General features: G+C 39.2%; 2 protein-coding genes across 6 annotated transcripts in view; one reads left to right on the top strand and one right to left on the bottom strand.

Annotated features, from left to right (window-relative positions):
* The window catches only part of dennd4a (DENN/MADD domain containing 4A), a 34,654-nt gene extending 25,964 nt beyond the window's left edge, over positions 1–8,690 (top strand). For all 3 annotated transcript variants that reach the window (XM_067420479.1, XM_067420477.1, XM_067420478.1), the window contains 10 exons: positions 194–1,098; positions 1,322–1,547; positions 2,929–3,020; positions 3,100–3,275; positions 3,355–3,460; positions 4,018–4,236; positions 4,369–4,486; positions 5,267–5,429; positions 5,518–5,582; positions 6,835–8,690. In XM_067420479.1, coding sequence (XP_067276580.1) covers positions 194–1,098; positions 1,322–1,547; positions 2,929–3,020; positions 3,100–3,275; positions 3,355–3,460; positions 4,018–4,236; positions 4,369–4,486; positions 5,267–5,429; positions 5,518–5,582; positions 6,835–6,971 — 2,207 coding nt within the window. In that variant the 3' untranslated portion in view covers positions 6,972–8,690. The remainder of the gene's footprint in view (positions 1–193; positions 1,099–1,321; positions 1,548–2,928; positions 3,021–3,099; positions 3,276–3,354; positions 3,461–4,017; positions 4,237–4,368; positions 4,487–5,266; positions 5,430–5,517; positions 5,583–6,834) is intronic.
* A 1,454-nt stretch (positions 8,691–10,144) lies between these two features.
* Positions 10,145–27,435, bottom strand: slc24a1 (solute carrier family 24 member 1). 3 transcript variants are annotated; one of them, XM_067420472.1, is made up of 11 exons: positions 27,307–27,435; positions 25,444–26,632; positions 22,549–22,614; positions 22,010–22,118; positions 18,503–18,553; positions 18,216–18,299; positions 17,626–17,711; positions 16,577–16,852; positions 16,395–16,484; positions 16,115–16,281; positions 10,145–13,667 (listed from the first exon to the last, which is right to left on the bottom strand). In XM_067420472.1, exons 2-11 carry the CDS (start codon positions 26,473–26,475, stop codon positions 13,418–13,420), a joined length of 2,211 nt encoding a protein of 736 aa, XP_067276573.1. In that variant the 5' UTR covers positions 26,476–26,632; positions 27,307–27,435; the 3' UTR covers positions 10,145–13,417. The 3 variants fall into 3 exon arrangements, with proteins under 3 accessions (XP_067276573.1, XP_067276574.1, XP_067276575.1); XM_067420473.1 differs by lacking the exon at positions 18,503–18,553; XM_067420474.1 differs by lacking the exons at positions 18,216–18,299; positions 18,503–18,553.
* Between the last annotated feature and the right edge of the window lie 270 nt (positions 27,436–27,705).

Below are 27,705 nucleotides of genomic sequence, written 5' to 3'. Positions count from 1 at the left end.
GCTCAAGTCCCTAAATAAGCAGTAGACTTGTTTTTGATTTTGACTTGTATCTTGTATTTGAACATGCGTGCACTGAACACATCTTTGCTTCCACCTAGTGGTAATGTGTGGAACTGCAAGTTGTTAAACTACTTGTTTATTGGCTTCGTTTTAACAAGTGTCTCTTTGTTTTTCCTTTCATTTGAATGTTCAGTGTCTCAGACTGTACTCTCAAAGATGGAGGATTTGTCCCTTCAGGTTGGAACCCATCTATCAGCAACCAATGGGGAAACCAGAAATTTTCTTTCTGAAGCCCTCCCAAAGACAAAAAGGCCAAACTCCCTGAATATTTTCGGAGAGAAGCCTGTAAGACCCAGCACACTGGATCTAACCCCGGATAAGATAGGAGATCTCTGTACTGAATCTGTTGCAGCACTGATAGAAACGGAAGCAGTGGGGGGCGTTGGGAGCCCACCTAAAGTTGCCGTGGAGAGAACTGCTAGCTGCACGGTTGCCATGGAGAAGAGAGTTGCCATGGAGAGGGAGCACGTCGGCGTGGAGAGGAGCGTGAGCTGCAGTGCAGCTCTTAACCGAGTGGTTAAGAGGACGGGTATTGAAGCAGGGTTTGATCCTCTGTCCCTCATGGTGGCTGAGACTCATGTTCGCGGTGAGGGGGATAACGCGGACACCCCCACCGCCCGCCGAGACCTGGCTGAAGAGATTCATCACTATATGAATAACCTGAGTAGTCCATTAAGCCAGCGGTCTCTCAGTGTGGACCTCAAGGGGCAGCAGACCCCGTCCCCTCACAGCTCTCCCTGTATGTCCGCCTCAGTCGGCTCCCCCTGCACCTCCCAACTCCAACCTCAGCCACGAACACGACTCTTCTCCTCGCCTTCCCTTCCTCAGGGCCGAGTGCGCAGGGTCAGGGAGCAGCGGCCCAACTCCCTGGCCTCCCCTTCCTCACCTACTCCCTCCTCTTCCTCTTTCTCCATGGACTCTCTGCTCACCCCGACCCTGGACGTGTTCAAGAGCAGCTTTCTCTCTGCTGGGAAGGGCGTTGCTGAGAAGGCCAGCCGACTGTATTCACGACTTTCCTCCCAGACGTCCATTGCACAGGTATTCTTGACCTTACCAACTCTCGTTAGCTCTCCCTTTTTTCAGGAAGAAAAAATGTATGCATTAAATAGATTAAAAGTGACAGTAAAGGCATTTAAATTGTTACAAATTTATTAAATGCTGGAAATATATATATATAATTACTGTATTTTTACTTTAGTAACATAAGAGATTTCTTTCAAAAACATAAATCTCTATTCACCTTTTTTTCCACCCTCCTCAGGATTTAAACTCTGACCGGGTCAGTGTGTCTTCACTGGGGTCTGGTGACCCTGATTGCTCCTCTCTGATCGAGAGTGATTCCTGTGTAGACCCTGAAGGGCTTTCTTCCCCCCAGCGGGATGCCACCCAGTCTGTCACGCGTCCCAAAAGGAGCCCTTACAGGGGCAGCCACTGCCTAGAGAGTCCATCCGCACCACCTCGACTCTTCCGGCAGTCCTCCCTCACTGGTGAGTGTGCGGCGTTCACTGTTCTCTTTGCTCATGGTATAACAGTGTTATCTACATGTCAGGCAGTAGTTTTTATGTTACGCATATCAATGCTTTACATGTATTCTTTTAACTATATCCAGACACCATCATCTGCTGTTAGCATTTTTAAATACCACTGATAATGTCCCTACTACCTCACAGAATTGAGTGAAGTCTCCCGAGACATTTTTCAAAGTGGGGAAAATAGTGACTTAAAAATGAAAACATAAAAATATAAAATAATATATATACATGTAAACAATTTAACAAATAAATGTAATTTACATTTACTATATTATTTTGCTTTTTAAAGACTGATCGGAGATTATGACATGGGGTTATGAGGTTATCTTGACGACTGTTGCATTAAAACATTTTTCTTTACATATAAAAGCACATTATATAAAAAACAAACATGTTTTTATAATTTCACAAATTTATATATCTTCTACAATAAAAAATGGGATGTCACATGGGATGGGCTTTGTAATCAGCCAAACGAGTCAACAGAGTGACCAACGCTTTTTTTTTGTTTTTTGTTAAGCAGATCTCTTTCTACTTCGGTTTGGGTTATCTGACATTTAGACATGTGGATGAAGTAAGCGAAATGGTGGAACTACTTGGCTGGAATTACTTGCAGCACATTTTAATATTGATAAGTAATGTTCTTTTGAAATGCCTGCCTTCTGTTCAGGCACATCTTTGAGGTTTCCACTGAATAAAAATAGACAGTGAGCTAGAAAATTACCCATCAGGCTCTCTCATGAGTAATGCTCGGTATATTTGCTCGGTATATTTCGGTCCTTTGTCAAGGTTACAATGCTGTACAATTAAGAGAAGCAAAGCAAGAGAAGGCGATATGTTTAAAATGAATACGTGTAAAAGAGAGGCATGTCTAATTGTGAACAATTCTAATGTAAAGATGAGCTTATTTGTAGCTTTTCCGGGCCGTTATACATGATGCTTTGGGAAGGTGATTAAGCATGTTTTTGCATATGGAGTGCTGTGTGTCGTTCGTTCATTGTTTCTGCTCCAGCAGCTGCAGAAGTAGGCCAGTAGACAGGGCTGTGAGTGTGTCTGGCTCTGCAGTAATGGGGTCTGAGAGGGGCTCTTTAATCAGGCTGACTGGGGTTGTGCTGGAGTGCTCCCCAATCACTCACATCCGCATACATGCTCTTATCCCAGACTTCTGTACAGCCTCTCTCCTCATTCAGCGCCATCAGAATTAGCATTCATAATCCCTGCAGGCAATCACCTTGAAATGTGACTTGTTTTTGGAGATTTTTCTCTGATGAAAAACATCTCTTAAAAGCGCCTTTTGCCGCAGAGAGTGACTTTTGTTTTGTCTTTTGTCTTTAAGGTCCATCTCTGACGATAACAAAAGCTCTGCAGACCTCAGACATGTGTTCTGATTCCAGCCTCACTCAGTCCACACAGAATTACGCCATTGAAGTGAGTTTCTCTTAAATGACATATGTTTAAGTATCACTGTAGCATGAGGTATCGAGGCTAACTTTGATTGTCTTTCCAGGTACGTATGTCCAGTTGTTCACGCTGTAACACCTGTGAGAGTTTGGTGTATGATGAAGAGATCATGGCTGGTTGGACAGCTGACGACTCCAACCTCAATAGCACATGCCCGTTTTGTGGCTCTCCGTTTCTGCCCCATCTCAATGTGGAAATCAGAGACCTGAGTGACCAGGAAAGGTAATTTGGTCTCCAATCATATCACTAGAGATTTGTGGACATTCACCATTTCAAACAGTTTTCTTCTTTTTCTAATCAGATCCCCCTCTCAAGACATACATACTTGCCAGACAGACAATGAAGATGAACTTCCACAAGTTTATGATGTCACTTGCAATCTATCCAGCAATGGCAAAAAAGACCCTGTAAGAATACGTTCCTCAATCTACAATTCATTACATTTCATTGTTTAGGAATCATATTTTCTAATCATCATTTTATTATGGTATTAATAGTCAAGTCAAATCACCTTTCTTTATATAGCGCTTTTTATAAGTACAGTTGTTTCAAATCAGCTTCACAATGTTAACAGAAAAATAATGCATCAAAATTTGATTCGGCTGTACAGCCGCTCTGGAGAACACAGTGATGTTATCCAGCTAATTTCAATTATCATATAGTGTAAATGCGGGCAGATCAGTAATATAGTTGAAATTGAAGTGTATTAATAGTGATGTGATGCTATATTTTCCAGAATACAAGTCTTGATTGATCTGAAACGTGCAGCAATTTATATTCTAGTGCGTATTATATAATGCAATTAAAAAGCAGGCAAAACGGTCCATGTACGTTAAAAAAAACCTGAATGAACGCAACATATTCAGACCCAAAGCATTATGTAATATTATAGTTCTATGTTTGTGGCTCAAAAGTTGATTCAGTTCATTAGATTGGTAGTTATTTTAGTCTTTCTGTGCTGTAGGAGCCAGTTACCGTGCCCTACCTGAGCCCTCTGGTACTTTGGAAAGAACTGGAGAGCTTGCTGGAAAACGAGGGAGACCAGGCCATCTCATCTGCAGCCATTGTGGATCACCACCCCATTGTGTTCTGGAATCTGGTGTGGTTTTTCCGCAGGCTGGACCTGCCCAGCAGCCTGCCGGGACTCTATCTGAGCTCCAAACACTACAGCAAAGATGCTCAGGTGGGTCTCAACGATTCTCATGATGTTCCTCTTCCCATGAATGAATAGTTGTAAATGCTAGAAACTATTGGTGATGCCGCTGTATTTTTCCCTGCCAGCTTGCATCAGTATTGTGTACATGTTTTCTTGCAGACTCTGCAAAGTTGTGCATCAGAAGACAGTAAAAATGTCTTGGTCCAGATCCTGTGGGACAACCCCAGACTGCATCAGGACCCCATTCAGCCCTGCTACATGCTCTGGAAATCATATTGTAAGAATATGTCCTACAAACTCATTCGCTCAATGAAAAGTAAGCTTTATGACTGTAAATGTGCAAAATGTATATTTCCAATGAATGATCCTGTTTATGCTACGAGTTATGCCTCAAAATATGAGGCTTTTTGTTGAGGAAAGATGTGGCATTATTTTTTCGAAAGGTACATTTACACGACAACTTTGCTTTTTTTGCAAAAATTATTAAAAATGCTATATTATGCAGCCAGGCCAATAGTTGGCATTGTAACTTTGTAAAGAAAAACTACACTCCTATAGACTGAACACATAATACACATGTGCATGACATCACCGTTTTCACAAATTTGTGTTTTTGTAGTTTCAAAAACGTGCACTTTAAAACACATTTTCAAAGGATTGCGTTTTAAATGAATAGCCAAAACGCAGCAAAAAGCTTTCTGTTTTTAATTAAAAATGGTAATAATAATAGTATTGTAGTTTTATTATAAATGTATTTTTTTTTTAAATGTATTTTTTCATTTTAGTAATTTTGCTTTTGTCATTAATTTTTTTTTTTTTTTTTTTTTACCTTTATTTGAATGACTAAAAAAGTATTTTTTATAGTTTTAGTTAACAATAACAACACTGTTCCTTTGGTTAATAAGCAACCACCCAGAACACCCTGCAGAAACTTTAGGAAAAGCCCTAAATATACTAAAACCTCCTCAAAAACACTTTAGCAGCTGTAGCCGTTCTGCGTGAACATCACAAGCAGGTACTGGCCATCTACATAATTTCTGTTCATGTTTTTTAATAGGTGCAAATCCTGCAGTATCTGCCGCTCAGTGGGAGGAGGAGCAGGCCGTGAGCTCAGAGCTGCTGCAGAGTGTCGTGAAGAGCATCCAGAGGAGCGATGTCTATCAGCCTATGAGTCAGATACTGCAGATACTGGGCACCAGACTGGGCTTTGTCAGACAACGGTAGGAGAAGAAAAACAATCTGTTTAATTAACAGTTTTGACAAGCTATTCTTAATGACTCATTTCTTTTTATTTCTTTTTATATGCAGGAGCTTATATAGAGACATCTTGTTCCTGTCTTTGGTGGCTTTGGGCAAGAGTAGCATAAATATCGGTGAGTTAGCTGTGAAGTTTTTTTAAGTGATATGTGAAGTCCACAGTATGGTAACCCATACTCAGTATTTGTCAAATCCATCCAAATTAGTGTGCACACTTTAGGGGCTTTCACACCAAAGGAACCTTTTCATAGTTCCTAGAACTAATGGCGTAAGTACCCACTTTTTGGTGTGTTGGCACCTCAGGAACTGGGAATTACTTTATTTCATGGAAAGCCTTTTGGGGGAACTAAATCAGCTCTGACCCAGCACAATAAATAAAGGTAGCATTTTTCAGCGCCGTCAATATAAATGCACAAAAAACGCACGTACACACACACACGCACACAGAGCAGTGGGCAGCCATTTTTGCTGTGGCACCCATGAAGCAATTGGGGTTAGGTACCTTACTTAAGGACCACTCAATCCTGAGAATTGAATTCGCAACCTTCGGTTCAACAGTCTGACTCCCTAACCATTAGGCCACGACTGTAAGTGTTCCAAAATAAATGACTTTTATTCAACAAGGATGCATTAAATTAATCAAAAGTGACAGTTAATACAATTACATTGTAAGACTTTTTTGAAAAATCTTGCCTTTCAGCTTTTTAAACTTTCTGTTTATCAAAGAATCCTGAAAAAATGTATCATGATTTCCACAATATTACACACTGCAACTAAACATTAAATGTTACTTGTGCACCGAATCAACATATTAGAATCATTTCTGAAGGATCATGTCAATGGCTGCTTAATATTCAGCTTTGCCATCATAGGAACAAAACATTTCACAATATATTAAAATACACTCTAAAAAATGCTGGGTTAAAAACAACCCAAGTTGGGTTGAAAATGCACCGACCCAACAATTGGGTTGTTTTAACCCAATGGTTGAGTTGTTCTTACCCAGCAATTGGGTTGCCTTAAGCAACATTTAACCCAACCACTGGGTTAAAACAACTCAACCACTGGGTTAAAACAACTCAACCATTGGGTTAAAACAACTCAATTGTTGGGTCGGTGCATTTTCAACCCAACTTGGGTTGTTTTTAACCCAGCATTTTTTAGAGTGTAGAAAACAGTTTTTTGAAAATGTAAGAATATTTCACACAGTATTAGTTTTTACTGTATTTATAAATACAGTCTTGATAAGCATAAGATACTTCTTTCAAAATCTTGCTGACCTCAAATTTTTGAACGATAATGTACATCTATGAATTTGCTCAACATGAGGACTAGCATCATTACTAACATCTTCATTTATTCTCACAGATGCATTTGACCGTGAATACAAAATGGCATATGACCGTTTGACGCCCAGCCAGGTCAAGATGACTCACAATTGTGACCGGCCACCCAGCGCGGGAGTCATGGAGTGCAGGAGAACCTTTGGGCAGCCCAATCTGTGATTCGCCTCCTCTCATCCCTCCCTCGCTCCTCACGTCTGTCACACAGGAAGGCGTCCTAGATGTCCAGGGCCCATCCAAAGAAGAAACACTTTCATTCATGCGATCCTGAACGCTCGTCATGAACAAAGCTACCTCTGGCTCCCATGAGGTCTCCTTCAAAAACGTTCCTGTCTGTCGATGTGACTGTTCTCCTTCATACACTTCCTGTGAATATGCCACCTTATAATGTCTGTGATCCTGTCCATTACCTTCTATTCCCCCTTCACTTTTGCTCTTCCATCTGCCTAATGACCCCGTTTGGAAGCTTGGGGTTATATTCGAATCATCTAGCACCGCTCAGGTAAACTTGAGTTCAGAGGTCATTATAGATTAGGAGCAATATCATTGTGCTCAGGTCATTCCATCGCTCCATTCGTTCACGTCGAGTGAATCATGGAGTGGATTCGGGACCAGTAGCTGTAGAACAATCAAACTGATCACGTGTAGGACGCGAAGAAGCACAATGAGCGACCCCAACAAACACAGTCCTATTTTGGCCGTCTAGGAGCACTTGTATATTTCACATACAAAGAGACTTTTGTGTACATAGCCTATTATTATTTTGAATATTTGTATTATACAGTTATATTTTAAGACTGGAATTTGTTACAATTGACGTGTCTCCATTTGTAAAGACTGTTCGTAGTGTATAGGTTTCTCTTTTGAGCGTGTGCTGTTTGTCGTCCTGGTCCTGGAGACCAGTCGTATGGTGACCGTCAGTGACACTGTTGTCTTGAGGTACGGAACTGGACCAAATATAAACTCATGACTCACAGTTTACATGGCGAGAATTACGTTTCATGAGATTTTTGAACTGAGAAATGCCTTACCTTGGGGCAAAGGACAGTACGGAGACAAATTTACAACAGGGTATAAAGAGTATAGCTTGTATAGAGAATAAAAGGACTGTTAATATGAATATGAAGTCAGCATTTTACACACACTTACATAATAAAGAGTTTGACATGAAGGTACATCTTTTTTTTAAACATTGCTTTATATTGTGCAATGATGCATAAACATGGCTCCCCGTTGTCAAGATACATAAAACGAAATACTTGCACTTATTTACTCTAACTCTTTTCAAATTAAATATGCGGTAACTGGAGCCGGTGCATTTTAATGCTGTTCCTTTTTCTCATAATGTTAATCGAAGATGCACTTTGAGTCTGTGTGGTTGGTAAGATTGCTGACAAGTACTGTGGATTATGGGAAAGAAAATGATACATGTAATTACACAATGACATATTGATGTTAATGCCCCAAGTGAAAAAAGAAGAAGAAAAAACAGATAATACTGCCCTAATCTTTTTTTTTTTTCTTGGGAAAAACACTCTTTGTTTATTGACCTGATGCTGTGTAAAACAAAAAAATATACAAATTACACTGCTGTTAATACTTTAGCAGTTTTTCTATCACCTGCTTTTTACGTCCAATGGCATGGTAGTGAAACAAACGTATCATTTTCATGACAAGCTACAGTAATTTAAAGCGGATAATGTGTAAGGTGATTGTTTTGTTTGTTTGTTTGTTTTTTAACATATAATTTTATGTTAGGGCAATGTGCTTTACATATCACTCCTTTTGTTACTTCTATTTATATTTGTATATATCATTTTGTCAGATCTGAGCCAGGTCGATCAAATTGTTTAGAACTGTAAATAAACACACTTAAATCGAGTATGTTTGTGTTGCTTGCCACTGGTTTGCTCAATGAAAGAGAGGGAGGGAAAAGTCACATTTGAAACTCCATTTTATTTTGTACTGACCCAACAAGTGAATATTTACAATGAGCAACTCTCAAGAGAGAAATCGACACTGTGTGACATTCGAAAAGAACAATCATTGCCTCTATTCAGTACTGTTCAAACATCAGTGTGACATTTGTATGGAAATCCACATCTGTTTATACCAGTCATACTGATTACGTTAGAATTTGTAAAGAAGTCTTGTTATATGCTTGAGATTCTACTTTTATGATGGAAGAAAAAATCATATGTTACATACAGCACAATATCTGCATTTAAAATGCTTGCTAATGACAGTTTTCCATGTTACAAAAATAATTCCATTGCAAAATGATTAAATTACATCATTTACAATAAGCTCACAATATCTCCCAATGTAGTGACTTCTGCAGACACTTTAAATAGAACTCACCCATAGCTAGCTGAAAACCCACAACATCAAATACAATCACAATATTCAACAAAACAATTTGGAAACTTTTTATTTGTTGTAAAAAGCAATTTTTCATAATTGGACAAAAATATAGGCATCATTTGAGGGTGATCGTGTGGGACATGTCCCCACCACTTTAAGCTGGGGTCAATATTGTTCCTAGCCTACAATTTGAAACATCTAGCGGCAAAGGTGTACCTAACACAAAAGAAACATCTCCAGTTGATTAGCAGTTTGTGAGTTTGTGTTAAATAAGAGGCGATCTAGCGCTGGAATGTGTTTTTTGCGATCATACTGAGTGCTGGTTGCCGCTGTTATCAGTAGCGGAAGGCAACAGTATTCTCTTGACGCTCGCCTCGTGCACAGTCTTCACAGTTCACACAGATGAGCGATTCAATCTAGCTTAAAGGGTTAGTTCACTCAAAAATGCAAATTCTAATGTTGTTCCTGCCGTAAGACCTCCGTTCCTCTTCGGAACACAAATGAAGATATTTTTGTTGAAATCTGATGGCTCAGAAAGGCTTTCATTGACACTAATGTCATTTCCTCTCTCAAGACCCATAAAGGCACTAAAGACGTCGTCACAAAGCCCATCTCACTACAGTGATTCTACAATAATTGTATTGCGCAACGAGAATAGTTTTGTGCACAAAAAAACTAAATAACGACTTATATAGCGATGGGCCGATTTCAAAACAAAGTTTCTAAACGGCCCATCACTATATAAGTCATTATTTAGTTGTTGTTTTTTGTGCACAAAACTATTCTTGTGGCTTCATCAAATTATTGTAGAATCACTATAGTGAGATGGACTTTGTGACGACGTCTTTAGTGTCTTTATGGGTCTTGAGAAAGGAAATGACATTAGTGTCAATGAAAGCCTTTCTGAGCCATCGGATTTCAACAAAAATATCTTCATTTGTGTTCAGAAGATGAACGGAGGTCTTACGGGTGTGGAACGACATGAGGGTAAGTAATTAATGACAGAATTTACAATTTTGGGTGAACTAACCCTTTAACAATGTTGCGGAGACTATTAGTTTCGATGAACTCACAAAACATGTGTGTCCCTGCTCTTAATATACAATCACTGATGCACATCTTTGGTTTTAATGAGAAAATAAATAAACGGGCGGATTAGAACTCAGAACCTCTGGCACCCTTAAAGGGATAGTTCATCCAAAAATGAAAAGTCAGAATTTTCATTTTTGGGGGTGAACTAACAAAAGTCCATTAATAAATGACTCTGTATGCAATTGGATAGTCCTTCAACCAATCAGATCACAAAAGGCGTGATCAACGGGCACCAACCTTAGACTTAAAAAAAATATGGCACCGACCCATTGCTTTTCTATCCTTCTATCCAGTCTATGATTGGTTCTCGCTAAAGTCCAACAGAAGCAGTAAAAGTGAATGTACAGGTTTCCAGACTGAGTTGCCAGGCGAAATCAAAACACAGCAGATCAGGATGGGTTTACCCAGTATATTAAATCATATCAGTGCCATTGTTTTGTCTCAAGATGCACACCATGTTTTTCTCCAAGACATGAATAAAGCTTCTTACATATTCTAATTGAGTTAAGGCCTAATCCTGGCTTAATCTAAGCCCTGCTTGTGAAACCAGGCCTCAATGTAATAATACCTACTGAGATTTCTCGACATGGTAATGTTTTTATTGTACATTTCTGATGTAACCAGCGATTGTGGATGTCGCAACGTTCACACAGAAGTAAATACGGGTGTCAGTCCTGTATTTGAGTTCTTAATACGGTTCCGTTCACACACATTTCAATGACAACCACGTTCTATAACTGAACTCACACCTAATTTTCGAGATTTACAACCGCATTCTCTGAAAACCTGTCCATTGTGAACGGAATCGGACTCATCATACAGTGCGAGAGAGCCGCTCACAAATGCACCCTAACCCTAACCTACACGCAACCACCCAGATATAAAAACTGCAGACAGATATCGAAAAAAATTTGATGGTTGAACTTGCAGTTCGATTGGACTCTTGTCTTATCAAAAGTGATTCAAAGTTGAATGGGCGCTGCCATCTTTCATATTACTTTGGTCACTGAAGCTATGGTTGCTGGTAAAATAATGACCAATGAATTTCTCTACAGAATGAAGGTGCACTCTTATTACTATAAATGGAGAATGCACTACGCAATATGGCGAATAAGAATCAAAGAGAACGCAGAATAAGTTCCACCTTCTAAACAGGAGACAATCGCTAACTGGTCATTGCGTCACTGAAACGGCCGTCAGAAGTAGAGTTGAGTTGTGGGTAGGGTTAGGGTAGAGTTAGGGTGTGGTTAAAGGGGTACTTCAGCGCTGGAAAGATTAATCTTTATTTAAACTGGGTCATTAATGTAGTAGAAATGCGAAATTATTTCTGAAATTGGTGCCTTTTAGACTAAGAAAAGACCGAAAATGTATTTTTGTCTCATGGGAATGAAAGACTACAATTCCCAGAATGCTTCGCTGCCCTGTGAGTCCATTCCCAAAGCCACCACTACTGGATTACAGTGACTGAGTTTGAGTTAGAGAACAGACATTACAATTGAATACTGAACGTGTCTGTTCAATATAACGATCGAGTCGCCGCTTGAGTCTCACAGCACTAACTCAGATTAGGAGTCAGATTACATTTAAGGTCATAAATGAGTTGATGAGCTCTCTTGATGAGAGCTGAGGTAATCGCGATCACACTCGCGGCATACATTCACAACGTGAGTTCAGTCTGTAGCGTTTTCAGTTCATGCCTTTGGAAGCTTAACTTTTATAGAAATTAATTTGAGATGTTAAATCACTTACATTGCTTTGCATCCGTTTAAATGAATGCCTGCTGCTGAGCTGAGCTGTGAGTGTAATCTCCCATTCCCCATGTGCAAGTTGAAAACGTGGAAATAGCTCCCACTGCTGGCTGTAGTCTTTAGCCTCTGGACAAACATTCTAAAGATGACGCAAATATCGTCAATTTGTGTCATGGGAGGAATTTTTCTAAAAATAAAATGCATAAATCTCTCCTCTCAGGGGGATATGAGGAGGGAAAGCACAATCCTTTGATTATACTCCAGGGTTTCTACTGATACAAAGCCATATGCTAATCGCTGAAGTAACCCTTTAAATATTCTTGCTCCACCCATTTGACATACGCTCCTCCTCACTGGACGTATAGCTCCTCCCATAGAAACAGTCCGTGTTCTGAGGTGCACACTTAAGACTAAGCATGCACATTAGCTTGGTCCATCCTGAAAATTTCATTTTTTTGTTCTGATTTGAGCATTTAGAAACTACATTTATGAGACAGTTGTCACATTTCTTTGGTGGTGCAAGTGTAATACAGTTTTGGAGAATTGTATGTTTCCCCATTCAAAGAGATAGAAGTACTTGCATGCCCGGGAAGCATTTCAAAGATGGCCACCAAGTGAAATTACTTGTTTTATACAAAGGGACTTTGGCTTGGCTTCCGTTTCACACTCATATTGATACAGACAGTATTCGAGATGCTACTGTAAGTTGCTGATTGAATGGGACATTTAGAGACTCACACCAGCAGTAAATGTTCTCAATCGCAAAAATTGACCATGTGAACGTATGTTTTGCATGCATATCTAGATATAATCCCAATAGGAAAAAATGGTTGAATTGAATCATCGATTTTTACAAATTATCAAGAGAGAATATTAGAAACAATTTGAGTACATATTTAGTACTCTGTGGCCCTGTCTCGAATGGAACACTTCTGTGGCCTTTGTTTACGCGATCATAATCATAGTTTGTTTGTCAAGTCCACAGTGAGACAGTAGGGTGTCTTATTTGTCATTTTATAGTTCAAAAGGGTGCTCAAGTGTGCCTCTGTATGTGGCTTTAATGTGCCCTTTTGCAAAGCCCACACTGGTGGGCCCACATGCAGTCTACTAGCCAACAATCCATATGGCATTACATCACTATTGTGTGGATACCACAAATGGTGACCATTTGGGACAGGACCTGTGACTTTTCTGTGACATAACTGCACTCATTTTATCACAAGCTGAAAAATGTGATAGCAGTTATTGCACCCCTTCACAAAAGATCTTGTGTGATACAGAATAAGTCAACACAGTGAGTCCAGGGATGCTTTAAATGTGATACATTATGTGCGAAGTTTCAAATGACAGGATTGTATCCTCACGGTGAGTGAACATTAAGCTGTATGAAAACCACAGGTGTGCTCAGATGGACACGGGACATATAATGATTCGATCCTCTAGCATGACACTGAGCACCAGGAACACAAAGTACAGGATGAACATGGTGAATCCCAACACTTTATTCATCCTCCACTTACAGGCAGCGATGGAGATAATGACGAAGAGGAGCATGAGGAAGAGCAGCACAATGGCACAGAACAGCCCATTACTGCTCACAGTCACTGGGGCAAAGGAATGGCAGAATGAGAACATCAGCCAGGGCACTGGCAGCCTGGAACAGAGAGAGGTGATATAATTACGCAATAAAACACAAGAACAATTCATTCTGTATGTACCAATAGAGCAACTGCAAGTGGGATATTGTGAAAAAGACAAAAGTTCAAGAACAGGTTACCCTATATTTTAGACAAAGTATTATCAGACACTTTTTGGTCTATTTTGTTGGGCCATTTTAGTTCCAAAAGTCAATGCAGAAATGTCTCTGTCTCTCTAAGGACATTGTTTGCTGAATCATTAAAAAAGTCAAGTTAATGAGTCAACAACTCAACCGTTAAAAATGTTTTCCTAAATAAATCCATTCCTTTTGAACAAATCACTTGAGTGAATGATTCAAAAACTCACTCAAAAAACACAGGGCTTGTCCTAATGCCACACTTGTGGTCTTTGCACTTGACAATTTGTCTACTTGCATGAAATATTATATTGCCAAAAGTTTTGGGATGCCTGCCTTTACATGCACATGAACTTTAATGACATCCCATTCTTAATCCATAGGGTTTAATATAAAGTTGGCCCACCCTTTGCAGCTATAACAGCTTCAACTCTTCTGGGAAGACTTTCCACCAGGTTTAGGAGTGTTAATGGGAATTTTTGACCATTCTCCTAGAAGTGCATTTGTGAGGTCAGGCTCGCAGTCTTCGCTCTAATTCATCCCAAAGGTGTTCTATCGGCTTAAGGTCAGGATCACTCAAAACTCAAACATGTTTTAATGGGCCTTGCTTAGTCCACTTGTGTGCAGTCATGTTGAAACAGGAAGGGGCCATCCCCATTCATTGGGAGAATGAAATTGTCCAAAATATCTTGTTATGCTGAAGCATTAAGAGTTCCTTTCACTGGAACTAAGGGGCAAAGCCCTGAAAAAAAACTCCACACCATAATCCCCCCTCCACCAAACTGAGGAAATTTCATAAATGGACTTATTGCACAGGTGGCAACTTATCACGGTACCACGCTCAATTGATTTTAAACACCTGTGGCCATGGAAGTGATTGGAACACCTAAACACAGCACAGCAATAGTAAGCCACGATCAAATAATTCAATCAATTCCTGATGGACAAAATCAGTCCTTCATTTTCTGTTTTGTTTGAGAAGAAGTTTCAGGAGCTTCTAAGACAGAAGGAACACAAAGTGAGGCTTTGTCCTTCCTAGTCCAGTCCCTCAGAGGCTTGTAGGCTAAATTCCTCCTCAGCATTAAACACTACAATGAGACGATCTAGTAAAGTATGTCACACATGTTCCCACCCCATGATCACGGCACAGAAATACTATGAACATTTAATTCTAAAACAAATACTGTGTTATAAATCTTTATATTAACTCGCTTTCTTTTAATGCAACACAGTGAATGACAGCCGCCTGTGATCCCCCAGTGGCTCACATTATTGGCAGTTTAGTAAGTGATTTACCCCAAAAGATAACATGCATTTATGCCTTGGTTTTCCACCAGTTCTTTTGTGAATTGGAATGTGTGCAAAGAATTGTGGGTGATTGAAGGACACAAAGGATACACTTAATGCATTCTTCAAAATTATCGAAATGAAGGACGCAAAATGAAGGCTGCATTCATTTCGCAAGGACCTTCAAATTGAGACAGCCTTTGATGGCACTTGATGATGTGGCATCCAAGATATGCAGTCTTACTAAGACGCAGCTTTCCGTTTGAGGAGCACCCTACCACTTTGCCATTTCAAAATAAATTGTCAAAAAAATGCTAATATCATACACTAGAGTTGTGTGGGATGGGGTAATTAAGCGTGATCTGCTGTGACGTCACAATCACCGTGCATTGTGGTCTATGGATCTACCTGAAGTGTACATTTTGAGTAGAATCACACCCTCGATCAAAGTCGAGGGGTCAAGGGTCTGTCTAAATAAACATCCCTCATCCACTAGACGAAGTTGAAAGCACTTCAAAAAGCCCAAGCATACATACAGGCCTATAGAATGGTGCATAAAACAAATTCATAAGGACAAAAGCTGTAAATATTAAATCAGCTCCATAGCAGATTCCAAGTGGTCAAGGGCGTAGAGCGTTCCATTTAAACACATTTCAAGAGTTTCGTCACTCGTGCAATGTAATGATGTACATTCCAGTAAACAAGTTAGCAAGGGAAGGGCATAAAAATTGGACTTAAACACAGCCTAGGATGTGTCCACATTTGTTTAATTCCTGAAGGAATCAGTGTTGTCAAACAAATCAGTTCAATGAAAGACTCACTTTTAGAGACTCTTGTTGCTGCCTACAGGTGAAACGATGTAAGGTGTAGAACGAGTCACTAAAAAAAGTCCCTATGACTACACAGATTGAGTGTCTTTGAAACAGACAAACACCAGTGGAGTTCACTCAGTGGAAAGAGCATAACACATTCGACGAGCATATCATTTCCAACTATCAAACACCTGATTCACTGAATATTTAATATTTCAGTCGCCTTACCCCATGGTGATATCAAATATGTTGCTGCCTACTGAACTCGAGACAGCCATGTCTCCCAAGCCTTTTCGAGCTACAATCACACTGGTGATTAGATCAGGAATTGATGTTCCTGCAGCAAGAATGGTAAGACCCATGATCTCCTCAGAGATGCCGATTGTCTCCCCCACCTAGGAGAGAAAATCTTGATAAATGCTGACTTGTTTTGATGTTACATTTGCTAATGCAGTGACATTTAAATGTGTCCAAATACATTTGAACAAATATTGGTTTCTACACTGACCTGATGTGCCCACCACACCATAAGATAGGAAAATATAGCAATCCATACTATTGAGCCAAGGAAGGTAATGACAAAGAACCTTTTGGATGCCTGTGAAGTACAATATACATGTCAGTTCTATCACATGTGAAAAAGTGGAACAAATATAGAAGAAAAACATGTGGTTTTCTTTTGGTTCTTACAGGGTTTCTGACGTCTGGAACTGTCAGCCACAGTGGAAAGACAATGGGCAACAGAAACAAATATGTGGCCTGTTTGCGTCTGGTGTCTGGCCACTCTAAGGAAAGAGGTTCTTCTCCTTCTTCCCCAGCCTCATCTTCATCATCGTCGTCGTCATCATCATCATCATCACTGTCTTCATCGCTCTCTTCATCACTGTCATCTTCCTCATCATCATCCTCTGAATGATCTGAACCTCCTGGCTTCTCTGAGCCTCCTTCTGCTGCAGTGTCTCCTTCCTTAACACAGAGCGAGAAAGAGACAGGTGAAAAGCGTAATACCCACACAGAAAATAAAAAATTAGGAGAACAAAGTAATAGGTCACCTATAAATTTAAGTATAATCATCATTTACTCATTTAGCACTTAATTTGCATCAAACAAGTAAGACTTTCTTTCTTTTGTGGTACACAGACACAGTATTTATTTAAAATAAATAGGGACCAGAGCTTTCAAGCTTTCAAAAAGAATGCAAAAGCATAAAGTTCAAAATATAATCTTCACCTCCAGTGAGCTGCTAACCCTAAAACTGCTATGACTGAGTTCGAGATGAGAACAAAATTGGTCTGAATTAATCAGTCAGACCGGTTTTGGAAACTGAATGAACTGATTTATCAAAAAATCTGACTAAAAAGAGGGATTAGGTCATTAAGTAGCCATTTGTACTTCTCTTCTTAACACAACACGGACAATAACAACTCCTTCTATCCTATTTTAAGCTTGAAATCTCCAGTTCTCCATTATTATAATGTCATTCTAAAACATTCTTCAAAGCTTTTCCTCTTGTGTTCCACAGAGGAAAGGAAGTCATGGTGTGAGGGTGAGTAAATGATAACAGACTTTTCATTTCTGGGTGAAGTATTCCTTAAATAGGAATCACATACTATGTTTGACATATCATCTTTGTCAGCTTTACAACCAGGTAAAGAATTTATAAGCTCATTAAAAGCACACAAGCGTCTCAGAGCTCCTGCTTCATCTTCATAGCTTTTTTTGAGATGCAATTGGCCCACCTTTTGCGCCTCAGGCTTTTGACTGGTGTCTTCTTCCTTGGCTTCTGGAGCCGCGTCTTCCTTGGGCTGCTCCGTCTGACCATCACCTTATTTAACCCAGGATAATAAAATATAAATATAGTTTGCATTTGTTTTAGCAATACTACAAGCTCCTCTCAGATGTGGAGTGAAGATTTCCTCAATAGGAGTGAGTAATGTTGCTATATCATTTGGCGGCAATTTCAAACGCCACAGTTGCTTCACAAGATAATCTGCATTGATTCCAAGCCATTCATGCTTAATTCATGAGATGGAGCTTGGTCATTATGTCAGCTAATGTGTAAAGCAGCTCTCAAGTAGAAACAAAAGGTGGAAATATGGAATGCGGGAAGCTGTGTAAAGGGTAAAACGGGGCAAACTCCTGGCAGAGTGCCCTCTCTTTGTACCTTTCATCCAGCACACAGCTGGTACGTTAGCGCTTGTGGAAATGCAACATTAAAAACCATTTTGAATATGCAACAGAGCTCATCTGTGAGGTAGGACAATGCACCGTCCTGTCTACAAAGCTCTGTGCAATCATAATAGAACAAACTAAGATTATAAAATCTCACCTTCACCAGATTTTTCCTTCTTTTTGTTCTCTACTTTCCCCCGGGCCATGTCGTTCAAAATCTGAGCCTTGTCTTTAAATTTCACTGCAAACCAGGAAAGGAAGAATATAGCTTGAATGTATACTTTGACTGACACTGTCAGGGTCAACAATGACATTACCACAAATGACAAAAGCCCTAATTTCACAGACGAAATACAAAACGTCATTTTCTCACGTCATCTCACTGGCTACTACGAGAAAGCAATCACATCACAAGAATAACATCACAAACACCAAGCCCCTTACCTTTACGTTCCAAAGAGCTTCTAGCCTTTGCATCTCCATTAAACACTGACTCTAATGAGTAAAAGTAGATTCATATACAATAAATACCATGGTGAGTTGTTTTACAAATGCATCCTTAAATGACCTTCAAAACCTCTCATGTCTGCACTGACTTTGATACCAACAAGCCGCATTGCTAAATGTTAAAAGTTCATGATTGGATTTATGCAAAGAAAATGTGGACTGGTCAAAGAATAAATGCATAAGTGTGAATTTCATGAAAAATGTTTGGGTCGGATTTCTTGAATTAAGACTATTTTTGTTAATTATTTCACAATCCATAAATGTATACTTTTATTATTTGATATATTCATATGGAAAGATTGTTGATTGTTATCCGGTTGTTAAGGCTGACGTCACGCGGCAACGCTTCCGGGTCCAAACGCTCTATCTTATACCCAAGAAAAACTACAAACGGTGCTAATATACACACACAATGTGGTGAAATACCACAAAAAAAGTTATAATAATAACCTTTTTCTCCATACCAAAATTCCAGATGGCCAGACAGTGATTCATCTTTTATAAATCGTTAAAAAATTAATGTCTGTAATGCTGTGACCATAGAGAATGTTGTGTAGACTGTAAGTATTTAAAATGTTTAACTTTTTTAAATGTTTGATGTTTAATATGAAACAATAGCGCTCATAAACGGGCGTCAATGGCATTCTCAAGTGAAACGAGTTGAGGCTTGGACCCAGAAACGGTGTTCCTTACGTCACAACTTAACAAGCGGATTGTCAGGTTACGTTCCATTTTGTGGACTCTTATTTTGACATTCTGTTTTGTTTCAGTTTGTTCCTGTTTTTCTGCTCTGTTTAGTTTCAGTTTCTATGGTTACTTGTTACTTCCTAGTTTTTTTCTATGATAACTTATGACTTGTACCTGTCTCTTATAGAGTTCTCTCTTATGCTTCCTGTTTGGTTTTGTCCTTTTGTCGGTCATCGTCGTTCATTTATGTGTGAATGTCTACTCAGCGTGTCGATTAAATAACGGGGGCGTTACTTTACATGACAAAATTTTATTCAAAAACGTGTAGTGTTTTTTTACAAAGTGACATCGCCAACTACTGGCCTTTTTTGGTAGCCTGACAAGCCAGACCCACATCAAGATGTTTGGTCTGGAAACTCACCATTGACAGCTCAATCCGAGGGGTGGGATAAACGGTTGTCTTTTAAACTCCCTCTGCACGCGATAGGATAGCGCTACCACCAACCAGAGCAACGAAGGTGAAACAGATCTTGTTGATAGATTAAACATTCGCCGTATCCGGTCAGCAAAACCCCGAACACATCTTCCCTTTTTAAGAATGACTTCAGTGCCGTTCTTTGTTCTTTTCTCAGAGAAAAGCTTAACTCCAAGTCTTCCAGAGTCGCGGTCAAAGCTGATTTGAAAGACCGCCACCGTTCGCCAGTTTCTGTGTTTACTGCATGCAAACGCAACTCAGCCGTCATCATTATGGCCCCGCCCACCGACTCTATACACGATGTGATTGGCCCGGCAAGAGTTAGGCGAATACAGCTCAGAAGGGTATTGAGAGTTGCTTGACGACACTTGCGGGCAGATTAAATTTGCTGCGGCTAGGGATAGATTTCTAGGCTACTTTTTTGGCCAATTTTTTTCATTTTGTGAAAAGCTGTGAAAACGTACCCTGACTGTTTATAGTTTCTGTGTTACGCATCTTCCCTGTCAGAACAAAAGGTGAATTGGGTACCCTAAGGTACAAAACCGAACAGGTACAAATACTTTTAAGGTACTAATACACACTCTTAAAGTATTGATACCTTTTAATGTAATAATATGTACCATTTAGGTAAGGTACAAAGATGTACCTTTTTTCTTTTGTACCTTAGGGTACCGCCCAAGTGACAGACCTGTACCTTTTTTCTGAGAGTGTTGGATTACTACACCTATTGTGAGTGTAACAGTTAGTTAATGTTTACTGTATGCTTTTTTTTTTTTTTTTTTTTTGCTTGTCATGAAAAAAAACTTTCATAAAATAAATAAATAATTTTATTTATTTAAGGTTAAGATTTTATTTTGGTTATTTGAGGGGGGAAATGGGACCCAGACATTTCTCTGTGATATTTAAATGACTGTCATTGAGAGTAGAGAGTATATTAAAGCAGCGCAATCGAGGTCCTTTTAAACTAGATGTTAAGTGCTTGTCAGTTATTTATGAACCCAAATGTAGATCTCTACTAATGAACCTTTACAGTTGTCTTGTCTCATTGACTACAGAAGGGACCCTATCACAATAACAGGATTGAGCTGCTGGAGCCTGTCTCTCATCCAGCCTTTATGAGCTCAATCAAAAGCAGCTTAATGATGGAGCAGCACAGTACTGGGAGGTTTTGTTAGGACCCTGAGAGCGCAGGTGCTGCGCAGCCTCCTGAGGACAGGCTGAAGGTCAAGGGGACCAACCCCAGCCATCAAACCACTGACCCACCGGGACCTCAGCACCAGGGCTTCCGCTTTACACGTATGCATTTTTGTGATGCTAAAATTATAGTTTCTGCAGACACACTCTCTTGTTAGATAACCTATGTATGTGCAATGTGGAAAAAATATAGTGCATTTTTAAATAGTGACATACACATTGATGTGACTTGACAAAATGTCATAGAGCCACTGCGGTGGGCCCATCCCTTGTCTCACTACTATGAATCACTCTCCACTCCATAGACTGAGAAAGAGCTATTTATCTTCTTAGTATCAATCTGGACTTAGTGCTGTCATCATATGGAACACGCTTTGCTAATCCATTTGTACTAGGAGAAGGACAAAGGGACTCTCCTGCTACACTTCTCAACTTCTTACAGCACTTGCAGGGCACAGTGAATATAGGCCTATATCATATGACAGGAATTTGATCTATATACAATTTCTGTTTTGATATAATAAAAAAAAGTCTGTAAAAAGGGAGAAACAAATCAGCAAAAATTACATTTAGCTAATTCCCCCATTAAACCACTAGTGCTCAAATCAATCACTTTGTACAAATAGCATAATTTGAGTCTTCAAAGTCTTCATTCTTATCATATACCTTTCCTGATCTTTTCATGTTAACATTTACTCAAACACATGGAAAATCCTTGTGACCTGCTTTCACATCATATCTAAAAGGCATAGTTCCATTTAAAAATGTAAATTCTATCATCATCTTCTCACCCTCCTGTTGTTCCAAAACTGTATGACTTTCTTTATTTAGTGAAACACGGAAGATAACATTTATTTTTAGAAATGTGTTGCTTTGTCCATACAAATAAAGTCAGTGGTTTGGTTCCCAATGGAACGAAGTCAGTCATATATTTGGAACGACATTAGGCTGAATAAATGACAGAATTTTAATTTATGGGTGGACTATTGCTTTAAACCATGCACCAGAATTGAAATTTCTAACGCTTCCATGCAGTGTTTGCTTAATGAGTTATCATTATGAGGGTTCAGACGTTGAAGGGCTCTTACCCTCTCCAAGAGGATCGAGTGTGTGAATCATCAGTTGGAAGATGGTGTTCCTCATGGTGCTGTTGTGCAGAGAGGCAGAACTGCCCCCGCGCTGCAGTGTGGGCTTCAGCTACACAAGACAGGGGAAATATGATCGCACACTAAATCATCATGCCGAAGGAATTTGAAAGAATCTGAAGTGGCAAAAATCATTTAAATATGTTATTTCAGTTACAGTATGTTATTAAGTATATTACTTAATTAATAATGTCATATTCATTTGAAATGTATCCAATCTTATCAAGAATCTTATCATGTGTGTATGTTGAATTTTTGTTGTTAGATGGTGTGTGTTATTTTTTGGGATGTTAGAATGCTTCCTCATATCTTAGCTTGACAACTATAAAAAGCCATATGATTTCCCAGAACAGTTCATATATGTTGGCTATTAAAACACTGCTATGTTCAATGGTTCAACCAATTATTTTTGTAGTTCCATTTGGTGACAATAGGGCTATGTTTATTTACACATTAACATGTATTTGCATATTTTTTATCACCTTTAATCGATTCTTGTCTTCTGGTTCAGGCGGCCTGTTCTCCTCCTCTAAAGTCACATTCTCCTGCTGTGTGAAAAAATAGTTTGAAACATTACCAAGGATTGATTTGACCTTTGACTTTCACTTCTCACTCTACTGTTTGAAGAATAAAAGGGACTATTATGTTGCAAAGATGATATAGTTTTCATTCACGTGCACCCATAGACTAAAAGGAGACCAATCAATATATTTCATTTATTTAACAAAGAGCGTGTAGCATACAGGTTTATTAACATTGTGAACTACATTTTATGTTTATATTTTCTGTTTTAAGTTTAGTTAGTCTTAGTAGTTTTGTTATGTCTTTTGCCAGTTTTTAGGGCTTCAAACTTAAACCTTTTTTATTACAGGTAATTGCCAAAGCAAAATTATAAATTTATATTTTTTTGACATTTTCTAATATTTACATTATATGTCGGTTTTATTTATAGCAGAAATTATAACAACATACGTGAGCAACCAAATATATAAAATATATTTAAATCTGCTGTACATGATACTTATCTGTGATAAATTCAATTTAGTGGGTTTAGTTTGACAAAGATCTAGGTCCTCTGGGTCTCGTAAGCCGTCTTACACTATATAAGCTTCAATCACACTTATCAGATTTAAACACTCTATATGTTACACAGTTTGTACATCACAGCAGACCCTCATAGGATTAAGTGAACGTCTTTGGATCAGAGAGCCAGAGAGTCATCATTTTACCAGTCCAGAGTGTCTCTAGCAGATATTAGATAGTATTATTTTGATCACATGAATGATTAATGATAACCCTCCACTTATTTATATATGTTTTTTACAGCATGAGACATTTTTACAAAAACCCACTGTTTGTCACTGCGGCTTAAAGTCTCCTTCTCAGGTGAGTGTGATCACAGAGATGTTATGACAGGTTATCAAGTGTTGATCTCTCTAAACCGTCCTCTCACTACAGCATCTAAGCTGAGGGAAGTTCAGGATGAAGAAAGGAACTTGTGAAAATGACTACAAAATTTGATAATGTGATGCGATAGTGTCACTAAATCAGAGGCTGTCACAGTGAGCCGCACGCACCTGCTCCAAATACCTTGTCTGCTACAAGACAACTCATTAACAACGTCTGTCCCCAGCAGACACAAGAGATCCTTTTCATTTCTGTTTATCAAAGGAAAACGCAAACCCATGCGTATCTGTTCAATGAATAAACATAAGTGACTCACATTCACCTGAGTGGGATGCTATTATATCTCTGCTATCATGTCCATGAGCAGATATTATAGTGGTTCTTCATCACTAGAAGATATACCACAGCAGAAATCATCAACACTGTCCAAAACAGAAATAAATGTTTCTGTCATAAATATTATTATTAAAATGCTATGCAAATTGCTAACATGCAATCCATTTTCTTGAAGCAAAAATGGTACAGCATGGTGCTAATAATGCAGAATTTTGGGTTTGAATCCCAGTGCTAATAAAATGTGTATTAAATGAAATGGGTAAATTAATGATATATATATATATATATATATATATGGAACTGTGAAGAGTTCAGATGCAAAAGCCTCTAAAAGCCACTTCGGTCAAAAATGAGATAACGGTACTGAGTGAATGCTCTCCACATATAGTATAAGTTCATAACATACTTTCACTTCAAACCAACTAAACCCCAACCCCCTTAGCCCATTCAGAAGTACCAGTACTAAGATAGAAACCTATACATGGAGCCTTACAAAAATGCTTATTTTAAAGGAAACCGTCAGACGGATTTAGATGCTTTTGTATCTGAAGTCTTCTAAAAAACACACACACATATATATGGGTGGGAGATTAGGACAATGCTAAGGGCAAAATTTGATTCTCCAAAAACACCCCCCCCCTCTCCCCCCTACACAAATGGAGAAATTCTGCATGCCAAATCCATCACACTTATAATAAAGTATTTAAATTAAATAAAGGTTAATCCTTATTAAAGTTACAAAAAAGGATATTCAGTGAAGAGCAGGGAGTGATTTCTGTGTCTTTTGTAGTTTGATTAACATTAAAAACACAGACAGGCTGCTCACTAACTAATGCACGGATCTAATAAAATGATACACATGCATTCTTTCTCTACTGCTTACTTTTAAGCCATAACTGTTTACCTGGACATTCGCAAAAGCGGCCATTTTGAAATAAATGTGTGTGAATATGCACAAGGAGACGTGAAAGAGAATTAATTTTATTATTTGAACACAGCTGAGTTCTCTTTCGCTTGAATGCTTACATTGGCTTAAAAATGCAAGCAAATAATAAACTTTTGATCCGTCAACAGTAAGAAATGTCTTTCACGTTGAAAGGTGCACCTGCATCCGCCATGCTAGGCACTGAATAAATGACAGGGTCTCAGATGTTGCACTAAGTAAATAAAAGGATGACGTAGACTAGTAATATAAGAGTAATGTCAATCAGATATTATGTTCAAAGTTTGCATAAATAAATATAGAAAAAAGATTTGTGGCTTTTGAGAATCAATACCAAATTGACCACATTTTTTAAAACTATTTATCGATGAATCGGCCAGCTCTACTGAGAAGTTACCCAGAGGGCCCCTGGGGACCAGAATGGGATGCTGGTTGCTGGTCCCCAGCATGGCTAGTGGGAGTTGAGGTGGACCAGCTGCACCACCTCAGTTTTTCTTGAGAACAGCATGACTAGGCTGGTCCACTAACTAGACCAGCAGCACTATACCAGCATAAATCAACCTGGACCAACATGGAATTCCTGCTGGTTTATGTTTGATTTTACAGTAGGGTTTTGTGCTTTTGACCCAAATATCTGACCCAAAGACTAATTCTAATGCTATATATTATTGGCAAAATTAATGAGGCATACCTTCTCAGGTTCTTCCACGGCGATGACTTTGACAATGTTCTTGTGTTTCCTGAGCTGAGATTTAAAGGCGTGCTCTATTTGAACATTGAACTTCATGAAAGTAACATAGAGAGCATATCCGCAAACCAGCATCATACTCTCCCACCACATAATGGTGTTGTCCAAGAAGAAGATGATGAGCATGATCAGGTCGATGATATAGAATGACACGTCCCGAAAGAGAGGCCACCAGGTGAGGTGAAGCATCTCCCGGGAAAACAGTGCACACATTCCGATCACAAACAGGATGTTAAAGACAGCCGAGCCAACAATGGTTCCAATGCCCACATTGCTATGAGAAATGAAGACACCGATCAAGGAAGTGAAAAGTTCGGGGGCAGAGCCTCCAGCGGCCATAAAGGTGGCCCCGGCCACATCATCTGAGATCGCCAGTTTGTCTGTGATAACCCCCAATGTTGGGACGAAAAACTCATCGCATACAATGGCCAAAGAAACAAACATATATACCATTCCAAAGATGTGGAGCATAACCCAGCCCCTGCGTCGCTCCTCAATGGAGAAGATGTCCTCCGGGTATTCGCCCTTTATGTGTGGTGCCTCTCCAGGACTGGATGCTGTAGTGTTGGACACCAGAGTGGTTGGATCGGTTACTGGAGAAGGAACTGGGGTGGGTTTCGGGAGGTTTGGATCCACGTAAATGCAGTGGACAATTGTCCTGTTTGTGGTTGTTGTAGGCGTCTCTGTTGTAAATGTAGTTTGGACGGTTATACTTGCTGTTGACTCTGACGGCTGGACCCCATCTGTGTAGTTGATGTTCTTTGGCTCAACAGTGGTCAAATTAGTCATCTCCAACAGTCCTGCAACGGGAGTAAGTCCAGAGCCATATTCAGGTACCCCTGATATCTGGGGCTCAGACCAGGGATCTGGAAGCCTGGCTCTGATAGTGAGTTGATATAAAGAACAAAGGAAAACCCCAGACAGAAGAAATATGATCCGGCTGAGATGCAGTCTCTTTCTTCGAGTTAGGAACATTTTCTAGTACGTTTCCTAAAGGGCACTGACTTGTTTTTTAGGGCAATGACACCCAGAACATCCAGAATTTCCCCCCAAAAGATGCAGGGGTATGCAGGACTCTCTCTCAGACCGTTTCATCTCATTTTCTCTGTGGCGCAGGTTTCCTCTCACAGACCTTACAGTAGATAAAAGGAGGAACACTGAGTGCAACAGTTGTATACAGACAACACTGAATATAGGATCAGCAGATTACATTTTCTTCTAATACTTGTATCTCATCTAACCAACACGTTGCACTGGATTAAATCAATCCTGTTTGATTAATTCTAGCTTTTCAAAAAATGACATTGTTTAAAATGTTAATTAAATCTATCTATCTATCTATCTATAGCCTACATGAGTCGCACACCGCGTGGTTTAGGGTAGGAAAAATAACTCGCCATAAAAAGGGGGAAAAAGTGCCGCTGTAAATCAATTCCAATGAATGAATATTGTCCCTTATAAAAACTTGACACTGCGTCTAAATGAATGAATTATTAAGAAACATTTCTGTCCAATCAAATATAACATGGAAAAATATCCGTCTCATATCTATTATAGTGTCTTTCAACCATAAATACGAAAAGCGGTGCAAGAAGCAGCTAAAAACAATAAAACATTAAGTATTTTGTAAAAAAAAATAAAAAAAAAAAATAAAAAAAACACGAACACAGAAATGTAGTGTGACTGTTTGGTGGAAGAAACAATCCTAATATGGATAAATGAATCATTTTAACAATTTAAATTAAAACTTCCTCTGCTGTAAAACAAAATAATAATACTAATTTAGAACACGCAAATGAAACCTACCGGTTGCAGGGCGATGCGCGCGGCGGTGAGTGGAGCTGCTGTCTCACAGCTGGGCTGTAGGGAGAGGCGCGGATGCTGTGAGCGCTGCTATAGGTCAAGCAGGACGCACCGCAGGACAGCTCTTCAGCGTGGATCAGCACAATACCTAATACCTGAAGTCTGTTAAGAGGATTAGATGTACTTTCTCCCCACACTCTCATTACGTCTTGAACATTTTCATCCCAATTTAGCTGTTATATGTCTCATTCATAATTGTAAAAAGTGAATAGGCTGTGAAAATGGGTTAATTAAAAATACAAACTAATAAACCAACTTTTTGAGATTATGTATTACTGCATAATATGGTTAATAAATGATGGATTGCAGATTAGTAATAAATTAACCCGCAATTTGATTTAA

The sequence above is a fragment of the Pseudorasbora parva genome, chromosome 16 (assembly GCF_024679245.1).
Source record: "Pseudorasbora parva isolate DD20220531a chromosome 16, ASM2467924v1, whole genome shotgun sequence".
In the NCBI taxonomy this organism is placed as follows: Eukaryota; Metazoa; Chordata; class Actinopteri; order Cypriniformes; family Gobionidae; genus Pseudorasbora; species Pseudorasbora parva.
Note: the sequence above shows the minus strand (reverse complement) of the source record. Positions and strands in the feature narration are given on the sequence as shown.